At 46.9% G+C, this 15,152-nt stretch overlaps 1 protein-coding gene across 1 annotated transcript in view; it reads right to left on the bottom strand.

The window, feature by feature from the left end:
* The window catches only part of smg6 (SMG6 nonsense mediated mRNA decay factor), a 473,468-nt gene that overhangs the window by 223,409 nt on the left and 234,907 nt on the right, over nucleotides 1-15,152 (bottom strand). The window contains 1 exon segment of the mRNA XM_072589202.1: nucleotides 5,615-5,816. Coding sequence (XP_072445303.1) covers nucleotides 5,615-5,816 — 202 coding nt within the window.

The raw sequence follows: 15,152 nt of genomic DNA, 5'->3' as shown, positions 1-15,152 counted from the left end.
AATGGGACTGGCACATCTGATTGCCAAGGGGAGATAGTGAGTTCTATCACACAAGGACCTGAAAAATGTCACTCATGTGGGGTGCACTTAGCCATACTCTCTGAGGAGGAGGAGGAGGAGGAGGAGGAGGACGACAACTCTGCATTAGTGTATCAGCAAATTTCAAAATACTTCACATGCATGGAATTGACTTTAAATGTTACATTAATAAATACAAACAGCAATGAGATCAAGTTCCAGTTAATGATTTTGTTGGATGAAGGAGGAGTAACATTTATGCCACATGAAGAATGCCTACTCGTGTTAAAATTGCTACAAGGGAGCTTTCACTTCCACCTGAGTTCACTACAGCAAAAGACATCTCCTTAACTTAACATCTCATCAGACATTAACCTGAAGTGTCCTGGATGATCATATGCTCAAGACTTGAAGTGAGGCTAAAACCCACAACTGTTTAACTCAGTTGTGTAGGTTGTCACTAACTGACCAGTTGATATTTGCTGCCAATAGCTCAGGGTAAGTAGATTTACATAATGTTTTAAGCAGTCTGCTTACATTTATTACCACATTTCAACTGCTGTATGTACATTACTCAACTTTTAATGACTAGATTTCTGCTTTACAGATCTTGAAACTGTTGAGATTTATTGATCTGTATGCATTGTTACAAGTCTCTCTAGCTCTGAACTGGAAATAAACTCAGTCACAAAAGCGGTGAGATTAGATAGTTCTGGTACCATTGCAGTCAAGGCTTCATAGTGTAGCAACGTCACAAATCCTCAATCAAACTGAATGGTAAATAATGGCTTTTCATGATTAGCTCGCCTGGCAACATTCAGTTCATTCTTTGTTCAACCCACATTGTTCCTGTTGGCCCAATCATACTACACAGGTTTAAAACATATAGATGCTTTAAGCAGGTGCCACGAGGGAGGAAAGGAGAGGCACTGCTCCTAGTGCAATTCCTTCACCTTATGATAAACAAAGCAAAGCACCATACAGTGTAAATGAGCCACTCACTCTACAGGGAAATCTAATCTTCCAGTCACTCCACTTGCTTATAAACACACCAACATTTTGAGCTTGACAGTGAAAGAATGTGATTAAAAATTAATGGTTCTGGAAGTTCCTGTCTCAGTTCAACAAAGTTCAACAAATATCAGAACTTGAATGAAGCCTTTACAACTCCCTCCTCTCCTAAAGTGCTGATTCTGACTGAGGTACTGCCCCAAAAGATTCTGGTTTGACAGTGTTAACAAGACAGAAAATGTCAGCAGAATGTTCAAGATTGAGATGTAAGCCATGTTCTAGTCTGAGCTTGCTCTCTCTCTCTTATTTAAGAGCTGCTTAGCTGAACACTTGAAATGCCGTAGCATTCAAGGCTACAGGCCAAGCGTTGGAAAACAGGATTAGAATAGAGGGATGCTTGGTTAATGGGGTGGACATGATGGGGTTGAACGGCCTTTTTCAGTGATTTAGAAGCTCTATTACTCTCTTCAACAATTGACAGCATGAGATTGCAATAGAGACTGGTCACCTGGATGATTTAATACTGAAGTTAGTTCCAGTGCCCCAATTGGATCACAAATTGTGGACTAATCACATTGTGTGGACTGCCAGAGATAGGATAATCACATAATGTGTGTTGACAGAAACAGAGGGTGAGGTGGTGGATTGTGAATGTTTTGGGAACCTGGGCTTGAATCCTGCCATGGAAGAATAAAAATCTGGAATCAAGAGTCTAATCCATTGCCAATTGTCAGAAGAACCCATCTAGTTCACTAATGCCCTTTAGAGAAAGAAACTGCCCCTTACCCAGTCTGTGTGACCCCAGATACACAGCAACGTGGTTGACTCTGAACTGTCCTCAGGACAATTTGGAATGAGCAATAAATGCTGGCCTAAAAAAAGACTGGCACCCCAGTGCAAGCCACCTCAAAGGAACAGAGTCTGCTAAATTAAAATCTCTGCAAAGAGGCATCCATTCTTGACACTTACAGTGATGTGAGAATAGAATAGCAATTTATTGTCACGTGTATTTTACAAAACTAATTTACTGGTTTGTTTTATAAGTCACCATACCACGGCGCCTACGTTAATCACAGAAGTCATAAATAAGAAAAAAATGCAAATGTTCATCACAGCTCAAATAACAACTCCTGGGTTCAAGGTATACTGAAAAACCAGGCTGAAACTGCCATGCAGTCACGCTGAGACGAGACTTCTGTGCTGGGACAAGGTCTCTGCGCTGAGCGGCTGTAATACATGGAAGCCGAAGGAGACCTCCATAACTGGATTAGATGTTCATGTTGGGCCACTGGAAGGAGCCTCTGAAGCAAGGGTGAGACCTCCATGCTGGGCTGCTGGAATAGCGGAAGTGGCCAAAATAGAACTCCGCTCCGGGCTGGAGACCTTCCCTCATTTGGGACAAGACCTCCGCTCCGGGCCGAGACCATTCCTCATGGACAACACTGCCACATTGGGAGACGACCCCGTCAGGCCTACACCATCATTGCGGGCCGTTGGAAGCCACCTCAGCACTGGGCTGGGAGAAGACGCTTTCTGCCAAAGTTGTTAAAAGAAGTTAAAGTAAAATAGTAATTGGAAGCATTTTAAAAAGAATAGGCAGGAGAGTAAAGCAAGATAAAAACAATGACTGCAGATGCTGAAAACCAAATACTGAATTAGTGGTGCTGGAAGAGCACAGCAGTTCAGGCAGCATCCAAGGAGCAGCGAAATCGACGTTTCGGGCAAACGCCCTTCATCAGGAATAAAGGCAGTGAGCCTGAAGGGTGGAGAGATAAGCTAGAGGAGGGTGGGGTGGAGAGAGAGTAGCATAGAGTACAATGGGTGAGTGGGGGAGGAGATGAAGGTGATAGGTCAGGGAGGAGAGGGTGGAGTGGATAGGTGGAAAAGGAGATAGGCAGGTCAGACAAGTCCGGACAAGTCATGGGGACAGTGCTGAGCTGGAAGTTTGAAACTAGGATGAGGTGGGGGAAGGGGAAATGAGGAAGCTGTTGAAGTCCACATTGATGCCCTGGGGTTGAAGTGTTCCGAGGCGGAAGATAAGGCGTTCTTCCTCCAGGCGTCTGGTGGTGAGGGAGCGGCGGTGAAGGAGGCCCAGGACCTCCATGTCCTCGGCAGAGTGGGAGGGGGAGTTGAAATGTTGGGCCACGGGGCGGTTTGGTTGATTGGTGCGGGTGTCTCGGAGATGTTCCCTAAAGCGCTCTGCTAGGAGGCGCCCAGTCTCCCCAATGTAGGGGAGACCACATCGGGAGCAATGGATACAATAAATGATATTGGTGGATGTGCAGGTGAAACTTTGATGGATGTGGAAGGCTCCTTTAGGGCCTTGGATAGAGGTGAGGGAGGAGGTGTGGGCACAGGTTTTACAGCTCCTGCGGTGGCAGGGGAAAGTGCCAGAATGGGAGGGTGGGTCGTAGGGGGGTGTGGACCTGACCAGGTAGTCACGGAGGGAACGGTCTTTGCGGAAGGCGGAAAGGGGTGGGGAGGGAAATATATCCCTGGTGGTGAGGTCTTTTTGGAGGTGGCGGAAATGTCAGTGGATGATTTGGTTGATGCGAAGGTTTGTAGGGTGGAAGGTGAGCACCAGGGGCGTTCTGTCCTTGTTACGGTTGGAGGGGTAGGGTCTGAGGGCGGAGGTGCGGGATGTGGACGAGATGCGTTGGAGGGCATCTTTAACCACGTGGGAAGGGAAATTGCGGTCTCTAAAGCAGATGAGCTCCAGGTTCCTTGGTTGAGGAGCCTGCACATTGTGCTGCTACTCAGCCATAATCTTGGAAAATAAAATGACAATCTAACCTACAGGCTTCAAATTGTGATGTTATGCTTGTCCACTGAACTGATCTTCTTCACAACACTGGTACTATTAGCTGATATGCTGCCATTGTGTCTACAGTTACAATGTCATGTATTAACTCAGCTGATAAATGCATTTCAGTTCCACACCAACTTACTGAAGCAACCAATTTGCACAAGATCCAAAGAAATTCCTTCTTCTCATGAGGAAGTTCAGTGAAAGAAACTCTGAGGGAAGTTTTTTTAACCACTGTACCAGATAAACCACAAAGATGAACAATAAAAATGCCACCTTATAAAATGAATCCTTATTACCGATTTAATATGCCTCGACAAATTTTGGAACAATACTATTCATAGGATCACAGAACTGTGCCAGCTTTCTGATTAAGTTATCCAATTACTCCCATTCCCCTGCAAATATTTCACCCAAATATTTTGTTTTTCACCCAACTCCCTTTTGAAAGTTACAGTTGAAATTACTTTCACCAACCTTTCAGGCAGCCCATTCCGTCACAATTCACTGCAGAGACTTTTTTTTGTTTCTATCTTATTGCCTCTGGTTGTTCTGCCAATTACTATAAACGGGTCCTCTGGTTATTGACCCCGCTGCCAACTGGAAATCGCTTCTGCTCTTTTGAATCAATTGTCCTCTTAGTCTCTTTCCAAGGAAAATAACCCGTATTTCTCCACGTGAATGACTTCTTCACCTGTGGTACCATTCTAGTAAATCATTTTGGTGCACTCTCTATGGCTTGATATCCTTCTCAAAGTATGGTGTCCAGAATTAGACAGTATTGTAGTTCGGGTCAAAACTAATGTCTTAAAGGGGTTTAGCAGGATTTACTTGCTTTTGTACTTCATGATACTTTTTAAACAGCATTCTGAATTTGTCCTATTACCTTGTTAGATTTGTGCACATGTGATTTCCGGTGTCTGTTTTTTTATCTGCTTTAAAATTACACTATTTAAATTATGTTGTCTCCTCTTCATTCTTTTGACTAAAATGTATCATTGAATTCCATGCTCGTTAACATGGCATGTACCTCTCTCTCTACACAACCTGACTGGTCGGCTTGGAGGCTCCAGCCTAGTCTGATCCTGTCAAAAGACTTACATTTATCACTTAGAATCTGTCGCTCTGCTTTGTGAGGATGAGAAGATTGATCAGTGGTGCCACAAATCAATGCTTGACTGACTGGAACGTGGAGGAGTTGCCAATGATTACACTTGTGTGGCAGCAGCTTCAAGTGAGTAAACTAGACTGCAACCAGCTGAAGGATGAAACAAGATTTCACAGTCACTGTGTGTGACTATGGGGACTCCTTAGCCTTTTCACTTTGCAAATTTACTTGAACAGTGCATCAATACAACTGCAGAAATTGACTAATAAAATGCAGTTACTGACATTGATTAGGAAGTGGTTGACGGTAAGAGCGTAGGGTACAACTCACAGCCTCACTGGAAAAATATTATGGAACTGTGATACAGCCTGAGAGAGCTGGATGACTGCCCAGTGCAGAGTTCTGTGGCAGGGCCTGACATCCTCCATTTGGATTAATGAGGAGGTGGCCAACCCAAGCTATTTAGACAAGGAGGGAACAAAGTGTATACAAAAGCATGCCACAGAGCACACACTACAGGAAGAGGTGCTTTTCATGACACTGGTGCCACAAAGGCAGATGTCAGATGTTGAGGTCACGGTTTTCCCTTTACACCCTCACTAACTTAATCACATTCTGTTTAAAAAAAGCCTTCCCAGGAACAAGAGTTTATAGCATGCCCCCCGGCTGACCTTATCTGCGGCTGTCTCCACGTAGCATGGGTCCTGAGGGGCAGCCAGCAGAGGAACAAAGCCTGAGAGGATCTTGTCCTCCTCGAGAACCAGCAGGGTGAGGTCCTCATCCGGGTCCTTGTATAGCGGTACCTCTGACTGGTTGACAGCTGTGAAAATGTTGCAGAACTCTGCCAGCATGGCCCACACATCGATGGCAATTCTAAAGAGAGGAAATTCAACAGAAAAAAACAAGAGCCAAAGGTTAGGTCACTAGGGAGAAGAAAGCGATGCTCAGCAAAGTGTTTTAGGATGTAAAGACATTGTTAATAATAAAACATTCATTCGGAACTAGAAAAACAGATGATGTTTTTATTAAGTCAGTGCAAGAACAGTTCCGGATTTTGGTCTCAAACGATTACCCAATTAGGAAAAAAGAAACAGATGCAGGTGTTGTGACTTGGAGCTTCGACACTCCTGCTACAATTAATATTCACACAGTATTTAATACTTAATACTTTTCAGCCAGTCCGTTTCCAGGAAATGGAGCATTTCCAGAGGAACACACTTTTCTCACAAGTAGCATCTGAGCTTCACTGACTGATGTTAGGATTGGATGACTTCAAAACAGTAGACTGCAAATGTAAGGACACTGGAAATATTGACAAATTCCCAGTTCAACCTGTATTGACTGCAAACAGTGGCACATGCCCTGGGACTCACTTCAAAATGTGACACACTCCCCAGGACTTACTTTAAAATGAGCGACACTCCCCAGGACTCACTTCAAATCGAGAGACACTCCCCCAGGACTCACTTCAAAATGTGACACACTCCCCAGGACTCACTTCAAAACGTGACACACTCCCCAGGACTCACTTTAAATTGAGAGACACTCCCCCTGGACTCACTTCAAAATATGGCACACATCAAACAGTGACACCCCCCCGGGGGTCACTTCAAAATGAAACACACTCCCCAGGGCTCACTTCAAAACAGGAGACACTCCCCGGGACTCACTTCAAAACGAGAGACACTCCCCGGGTCTCACTTCAAAACGAGAGACACTCCCCGGGTCTCACTTCAAAATGTGACACACTCCCCGGGACTCACTTCAAAACGAGAGACACTCCCCGGGACTCACTTCAAAACGAGAGACACTCCCCGGGACTCACTTCAAAACGAGAGACACTCCCCGGGACTCACTTCAAAACGAGAGACACTCCCCGGGACTCACTTCAAAACGAGAGACACTCCCCGGGACTCACTACAAACAGTGACACGCTCCCCGGGACTCACTACAAACAGTGACACCCTCCCCCGGACTCACTACAAACAGTGGCACGCTCCCCAGGACTCACTACAAACAGTGACACACTCCCCGGGACTCACTACAAACAGTGACACTCTCCCCCGGACTCACTACAAACAGTGACACACTCCCCGGGACTCACTACAAACAGTGACACTCTCCCCCGGACTCACTACAAACAGTGACACACTCCCCGGGACTCACTACAAACAGTGACACTCTCCCCCGGACTCACTACAAACAGTGACACACTCCCCGGGACTCACCGCAAACAGTGACACACTCCCCGGGACTCACTACAAACAGTGACACTCTCCCCGGGACTCACTACAAACAGTGACACACTCCCCGGGACTCACTACAAACAGAGACACTCCCCGGGACTCTCTACAAACAGTGACACGCTCCCCGGGACTCTCTACAAACAGCGACACGCTCCCCCGGACTCACTACAAACAGCGGCACGCTCCCCAGGACTCACTACAAACAGTGACACGCTCCCCAGGACTCACTACAAACAGTGACACGCTCCCCGGGACTCTCTACAAACAGCGACACGCTCCCCGGGACTCACTACAAACAGTGACACGCTCCCCGGGACTCACTACAAACAGTGACACGCTCCCCGGGACTCTCTACAAACAGTGACACTCTCCCCCGGACTCTCTACAAACAGCGACACGCTCCCCGGGACTCACTACAAACAGCGACACGCTCCCCGGGACTCACTACAAACAGTGACACACTCCCCGGGACTCACTACAAACAGTGACACACTCCCTGGGACTCACTACAAACAGTGACACACTCCCCGGGACTCTCTACAAACAGTGACACGCTCCCCGGGACTCACTACAAACAGTGACACGCTCCCCGGGACTCACTACAAACAGTGACACGCTCCCCGGGACTCACTACAAACAGTGACACGCTCCCCGGGACTCTCTACAAACAGTGACACTCTCTCCGGGACTCTCTACAAACAGTGACACACTCCCCGGGACTCTCTACAAACAGTGACACTCTCCCCGGGACTCTCTACAAACAGTGACACGCTCCCCGGGACTCACTACAAACAGTGACACACTCCCCGGGACTCACTACAAACAGTGACACGCTCCCCGGGACTCTCTACAAACAGTGACACTCTCTCCGGGACTCTCTACAAACAGTGACACTCTCCCCGGGACTCTCTACAAACAGTGACACGCTCCCCGGGACTCTCTACAAACAGTGACATGCTCCCCGGGACTCTCTACAAACAGTGACACGCTCCCTGGGACTCTCTACAAACAGTGACACGCTCCCCGGGACTCACTACAAACAGAGACACGCTCCCCGGGACTCTCTACAAACAGTGACACTCTCCCCGGGACTCTCTACAAACAGTGACACGCTCCCCGGGACTCACTACAAACAGCGACACGCTCCCCGGGACTCACTACAAACAGTGACACGCTCCCCCGGACTCACTACAAACAGTGACACACTCCCCGGGACTCACTACAAATAGTGACACACTCCCCGGGACTCACTACAAACAGTGACACGCTCCCCGGGACTCTCTAAAAACAGTGACACACTCCCCGGGACTCACTACAAACACTGACAGGATCCTGGGGAACCTCTGAAGATCCACATTGAACACCACTGGGAAGTATATCTGAGGGTAGCAACGGTACACAATGTACTTCAGTCAGTTGTTTTAATAGACAGCACCAAGTGACTCAGTGGCACCACTGAAGACCAAGCTGGATGTGTCCTAAAGTCCACAACTCAAAAATGCCGTCTGTAGCAGGTACTGACAAGAATAACAAAAACAAAAAATCATTGATGGACTAAATTACTTATTTCTGGACAATATATTGCTGAAGTGTTTATTACCTCCCCCTTTACCATTCCTGATGAAAGGCTCATGCACGAAATGTCAACTCTTCTGCCCCTCGAATGCTGCTTGAGTTGCTGTGTTTTTCCAGCACCAAATACTCCAGCATCTGCAGTCCACACTTTCTTCCAGTTAATATTACACCGACTGATCATAATTCAACTACTCTCATAGGGCAGAGCTTAGGGATTTACAAGTTGTGAACCTATCCAACCTTTCCTCAACATTGGTGAGAATAGCACATACCTATTTAAACAATATTCTCATATTAAAGCCCAAAGTGCTGGATTTCCAGAGTAAAGCCAGGTCAAGCCATCACTTTGCCATGTACTCCAGACCCCAGGTAATACCTGAATCACATGACCAGAAATTAGTCAAGTGATGAGCCTGCAGAGATGTGTCAGTAGTCTTTCCAATGTCTAGTATTCAGAACGCAACATTCAAACTCAGAGGCACAAGTTCCACTCCCAACATTTCAGGTTATAATGTGTGAAGGCACTTCTTGTATTAGTACCGAGGTCTTACTGCATTTGCAGAGCTGCAAACTTGTGAATGAAACCTGAATCTGAAGTCTCTCCTCTCTGGCAGACATAGAATTCCTTCAGAGTGGAAAAAGGCCATTCACCTCAACGAGTCTGCGCCAACCCTTCCCGAGGGGCATCCCATCCCCATGATTAACCAAATAATCTACACTATCAGCAATTTAGCATGGCAAATCATATAACCTGCATACCTTTAGACCATGCAGGGGAAACTGGAGCATCCAGAGGAAACACAGACATGGGAAGAATGTGCAAACTTCACACAGACAGCCACCCAAGGAAAGAATTGAACCCAAGTGTCTCGCACTGTGAGGCAGCAATCCTAACCAGTGTGCCAGCCCATAATCACAACACCCAATTAGAAGAACAACAAAGCAGTTGTTCTCAGCATTCTGATCTACACAGTTTGGGTTCAAACAGTGGGAAAAGCCTAGCTCCAGATGAGCTTGATTTAGGGGCTTGCATACACGGAGATTTAGCCAACAATGTATAGTTTGCTGGTCTGTGAATTGGTGACCGGTTATCAATGACAAGATCGCGCTGCCTGCCAACAACTCTGTGATTGGCTCCAGAGTAGCTGAACAGCTTGGGGGTCGAAAAATTCGGATCAGAAACCATCAAACCCAGAAGGGAAGGAGCTATTTCTGCTCTGCAGGAAAACATATCTCAACCCTGAAAGCAGCAGATTTATTTCCCCTCATCAGTTGCTATAAAACTGTTGCTTTTAATTAATTAAGTCAGGGACGTTTACAAATGTGAACCAGTCACCCTGTGCCTCCTGCAAACAGGTGAAAGCATCTGGAGAGGGAAGATTGAGAAACAGCAGCGTTTGACCAGGAAACCCTGCAATAGGCACCAGTGAAGTGCCTCCAGAATTATTCCCTCTGCCATAACACCTATGTTTTGTTTGTATCGATGTGTGCATGCATGCATATGTGTAGACGGGGAAGTTTATATGTGGGTTAGAATTTTAATGAGCATAGTTACATGTCAATAGTTGATAACTAATTGATTTCTAATTAGAATCTATCATTAATGGGAAAAACCTGGTCTATGCTTTCTGGCAACAGCAACATTTTGCAAACTTTTTAAAATTTTTAACTGTTGTGATGAGTCCAGGAATTGTGGGGCTTGATTTCCAGTGCACTGCCTCAATGAGCTGTAATACAATCAACATCACTAATAAAGATGATCTAGTCATTTTCTAGTCATCAGGGTGTGGGATCTTGCTCTGTGCAAATCAGTTAGTTCCTATCTTACAATAGTGATTACATTTCAAAATGGTTGTAATGGCTGAGGATGTGATACCCTGAGGTTATGAAAGATGCTAGAGACTTGGAAAACTGTCTTTCATAATTAATTATGTTGAAGACTCTGGTATTAATTTGACGAAAAGCAGGGAGTTCTTCTAGTGTCCTAGTCAATGGTGCACCCTCAATTAATATCACCAAAATGATATTAATTGGTATTCATCTCATGACTGACCCAGAATGACTGTGTTCAACATCAAATGCAGTAAATATGCTTCAAAGCAATTCATTAGACTTAAAGCACTTCAGTTTGGGATAAAATGGGGCATCATTCTAAGACATCCAATCTCCTCTGAGAATTATTGGGTAGCAAGATTGAGCAATCTCTCAGCAGCTTACTGGTTCGGCTAAGATATCATTACTTCAATTTAATGGAGACTGTACACATTAAAAGTGGCCCTGAATCTATGGTTTATGCATCCCTTGTGTAGACAGCATGCCCAATAGGAGGGAAGAATATCCTTTGAAGAATAGAGTCAGCTGAGTTCCTACCATAGCCTCAGTCATAATAATTACTGCTATTCAGCAGCATTTTGCATTCAGTGCAAAATCCTTTAAGACAGTGGGAAGGGTAAAATGTCTGATGAAAGATTTAATGTTGTCCTAGAAAATTGGATTATCTTCAAGTCCCGGGGTATATTGCCTTAGTAATTTGAAGGCAGCCTCCCCTGGCAGGTGGGCTGGAACATGCCAGCATACAGGGAGGGACATGGCCCTGTGGGTATAATAGCAGACCTTTCATTCACAGGCCCAAAACCATTGCATGGCAATGAGTCGCTCATTCAATTCAGAGCCTCTCAAAAACAAACACCAAGCTACTGCAAGCCTCCGCTTGTATCAACGTTAATCTTTCCCACTTCCTGAGGCAACTTTCTCCACAACTATTCCCTTTCTCTTCCATTTTGCATCAGTTCTTCTCTCTTTTCTGAAGGTATTTGGGAGGACAGGGGTGTCAATTAAGACCCAGAACATTAAAACTTTGTTGCCCTCTCTCTATAGCCTGAAGACCCTTCATCAGATAAGACGACCAAACTGCAAACACAAGTCCAGGTGTGACCTCACCAAGGCCCTGCACAACTGCAATAAAAGATCCCTGCTCCCAGTCCTGATAACTTGCTTATCGCAAGTTGTGAGAATTACATGGAAAAACTTATTTTCATCAAAATGATCCACCATTGAAACAGCATTGCAAAGTACATCAACTATCTGATGAAATGCACTAAATTCCTTTTTACACTGGATAGATAATATCTGTCAAAGCACAGTTTTGAAACAGTGGCACAATATCAAAGAGTATTGATATCATACAGTGTTATACCTCAACGATAATGATGTGTATTCAATTTCCCAGGATGACTTGTACAATGAATTATTGACATCCATAGCATTTCTAGGGTTGAAGACTGGAGCAAGAGTTATGTTGTGGACAATTGCCAGGAACTTTAAGGAAATAAGGGGAAGGAGGCAGACCTCTTCTACTCTCATTCATACAGAAACACAAACTAGGTGCAGAAGTAGGCCATTCAGCCTTTCAAACCTGCGCCACCATTCATTATGATCATGGTTGAGGATCCAACCCAATGGCCACTTCTTGCTTTCCCACCCTACGCTCTGATCCTTTTAGCACCAAATGCTACATTCGGAAATCATACAATGTTGTGATCTTGATTACTTTCTGCAGAAACAAATTCTAGACTCAGCACTCCCTGGGGGAAGGAATTCCTCCTCACCTCAGTCATATATGGTTTACCTTATATCCTCAGATTATGACCCTGGTCTGGACATTTCAGATGCAGAGTTGAAAAATGTGGTGCTGGAAAAACACAGCAGGCCAGGCAGCATCTGAGGAGCAGGAGAATCGACGTTTCGGGCATGAGTTCTTCTTCAGGAATGAGGCTGGTGTGCCAAGCAGGCTAAGATAAAAGGTAGGGGGGCGGGAATTTGGGGAAGGGGCGCTGGGAATACGATAGGTGGAAGGAGGTGAGGGTGAGGGTGATAGGCCGGAGAGAGGGTGGGGGCGGAGAGGTCGGGAAGAAGATTGCAGGTCAAGAAGGCGGTGCTGAATCCGGGGGTTGGGACTGAGACAAGGTGGGGGGAGGGGAAATGAGGAAGCTGGAGAAATCTACATTCATCCCATGTGGTTGGAGGGTTCCTAGGCGGAAATTGAGGCGCTCTTCCTCCAGGCGTCATGTGGCCAGGGTCTGGCGATGGAGGAGTCCATGGACCTGCATGTCCTTGGTGGAGTGGGAGGGGGAGTTAAAGTGTTCAGCCACGGGGTGGTTGGGTTGGTTGGTCCGGGTGTCCCAGACGCGCTCCCCGAAACGTTCCGCAAGTAGGCGGCCTGTCTCCCCAATGTAGAGGAGACCAAATCGGGTGCAGCGGATGCAGTAAATGATGTGTGTGGAGGTGCAGGTGAATTTGTGACGGATATGGAAGGATCCTTGGGGCCTTGGAGGGAGGTGAGGGGGGAGGTGTGGGCGCAAGTTTTGCATTTCTTGCAGTTGCAGGGGAAGGTGCTGGGAGTGGAGGTTGGGTTGGTGGGAGGTGTGGACCTGACAAGGGAGTTGCGAAGGGAGTGGTCTCTCCTGAATGCTGTTAGGGGAGGGGAGGGAAATGTATCCCTGGTGGTGGGGTCTGTCTGGAGGTGGCGGAAATGACGGAGGATGATACAATGTATGCGGAAGTTGGTGGGGTGGAAGGTGAACCCCACTGGCCATCACCTTCCACCCTACCAACCTCCAGAAATCGCCACCAGGACGGAACCCCACAGGTCCTCGCCTTCCACCCCACCAACCTCCGGATACATCGTATCATCCTCCGTCATTTCCACCACCTCCAGACAGACCCCACCACCAGGGATATATTTTCCTCTCCACCCCTATCAGCATTCAGGAGAGACCACTCCCTCCGCGACTCCCTCGTCAGGTCCACACCTCCCACCAACCCAACCTCCACTCCCGGCACCTTCCCCTGCAACCGCAAGAAATGCAAAACTTGCGCCCACACCTCCCCCCTCACCTCCCTCCAAGGCCCCAAGGGATCCTTCCATATCCATCACAAATTCACCTGCACCTCCACACACATCATTTACTGCATCCGCTGCTCCCGATGTGGTCTCCTCTACATTGGGGAGACAGGCCGCCTACTTGCGGAACGTTTCGGGGAACACCTCTGGGACACCCGGACCAACCAACCCAACCACCCCGTGGCTGAACACTTCAACTCCCCCTCCCATTCCGCCAAGGACATGCAGGTCCTTGGCCTCCTCCATCGCCAGACCATAGCAACACAACGGCTGGAGGAAGAGCGCCTCATCTTCCGCCTAGGAACCCTCCAACCACACGGGATGAATGTAGATTTCTCCAGCTTCCTCATTTCCCCTCCCCCACCTTATCTCAGTCCCAACCCCCGGATTCAGCACCGCCCTCTTGACCTGCAATCTTCTTCCCGACCTCTCCGCCCCCACCCTCTCTCCGGCCTATCACCCTCATCCTCACCTCCTTCCACCTATCACATTCCCAGCGCCCCTCCCCCAAATTCTCTCCCCCCTACCTTTTATCTTAGCCTGCTTGGCACACCAGCCTCATTCCTGAAGAAGGGCTTATGCCCGAAACGTCAATTCTCCTACTCCTCGGATGCTGCCTAGCCTGCTGTGTTTTTCCAGCACCATATTTTTAAACTCTGACCTCCAGCATCTGCAGTCCTCACTTTCTCTACATTTCAGATGCAGGAAGGATGATGCTCCCAATGTCTAGCCCTGCTGGAATTTTAAAGGTTTCTGTGAGATTCGCCCGTCTCATTCATTTGACTCCAGTAAATATAATATAAACTTATTCAACCTCTCCTCCTACATCAGTCCCACCATCCCAGGTGGAGTCTGGTAAACCTTTGCTGCACTGTCTCTTTAGCAAGATTATTCTTCCGATCAGGCCGATTATATTGGCCCTGTAAGCATCTTATCTGAGATCATCTGACCACGGAGGTATGGCTCAGCTATTACCTATTCTACGTTCTAAGATTCTATTCCGTGGTTCTCCATCTTTGAGGTCTCATCAAGCAAGGCAATATGGGTAGAACTTAGGAATAGGGAGCCTAAGGGCAGCACAGTGGCTAAGTGGTTAGCACTGCTACCTTACAACACCAGGGATCGGAGTTTGATACCACCCTCAGGCTGCTGTCTGTGTGAAGTTTGCGTGTTCTCCCCATGTCTGCATGGGTTTCCTCTGAGTGCTCCAGTTGGGTGGACTGGTCATGCTAAACTGCCCCATAGTGTCCAGGGATGTGCAGGCTAGGTGAATTAGTCATAGTAAATGCAGGATTACGGGGATAGGTTAGGGGTCTGGGTCTGACTGAGATGCCCCTCGGAAGGTAGGTGCAACCTTGATGAGCCAAATGGCCTCTTTATGCACTGTCACTGTTCTAAGATGAATAGATGAACCAATTCAGACATCTGCACACTCATTTCAAAACATGGAAAGAAGGACATCTTCATAAATCAAAGTACACGAAA

The sequence above is a fragment of the Chiloscyllium punctatum genome, chromosome 19 (assembly GCF_047496795.1).
Source record: "Chiloscyllium punctatum isolate Juve2018m chromosome 19, sChiPun1.3, whole genome shotgun sequence".
In the NCBI taxonomy this organism is placed as follows: Eukaryota; Metazoa; Chordata; class Chondrichthyes; order Orectolobiformes; family Hemiscylliidae; genus Chiloscyllium; species Chiloscyllium punctatum.
This window is presented reverse-complemented; position numbering and strand designations above follow the sequence as displayed.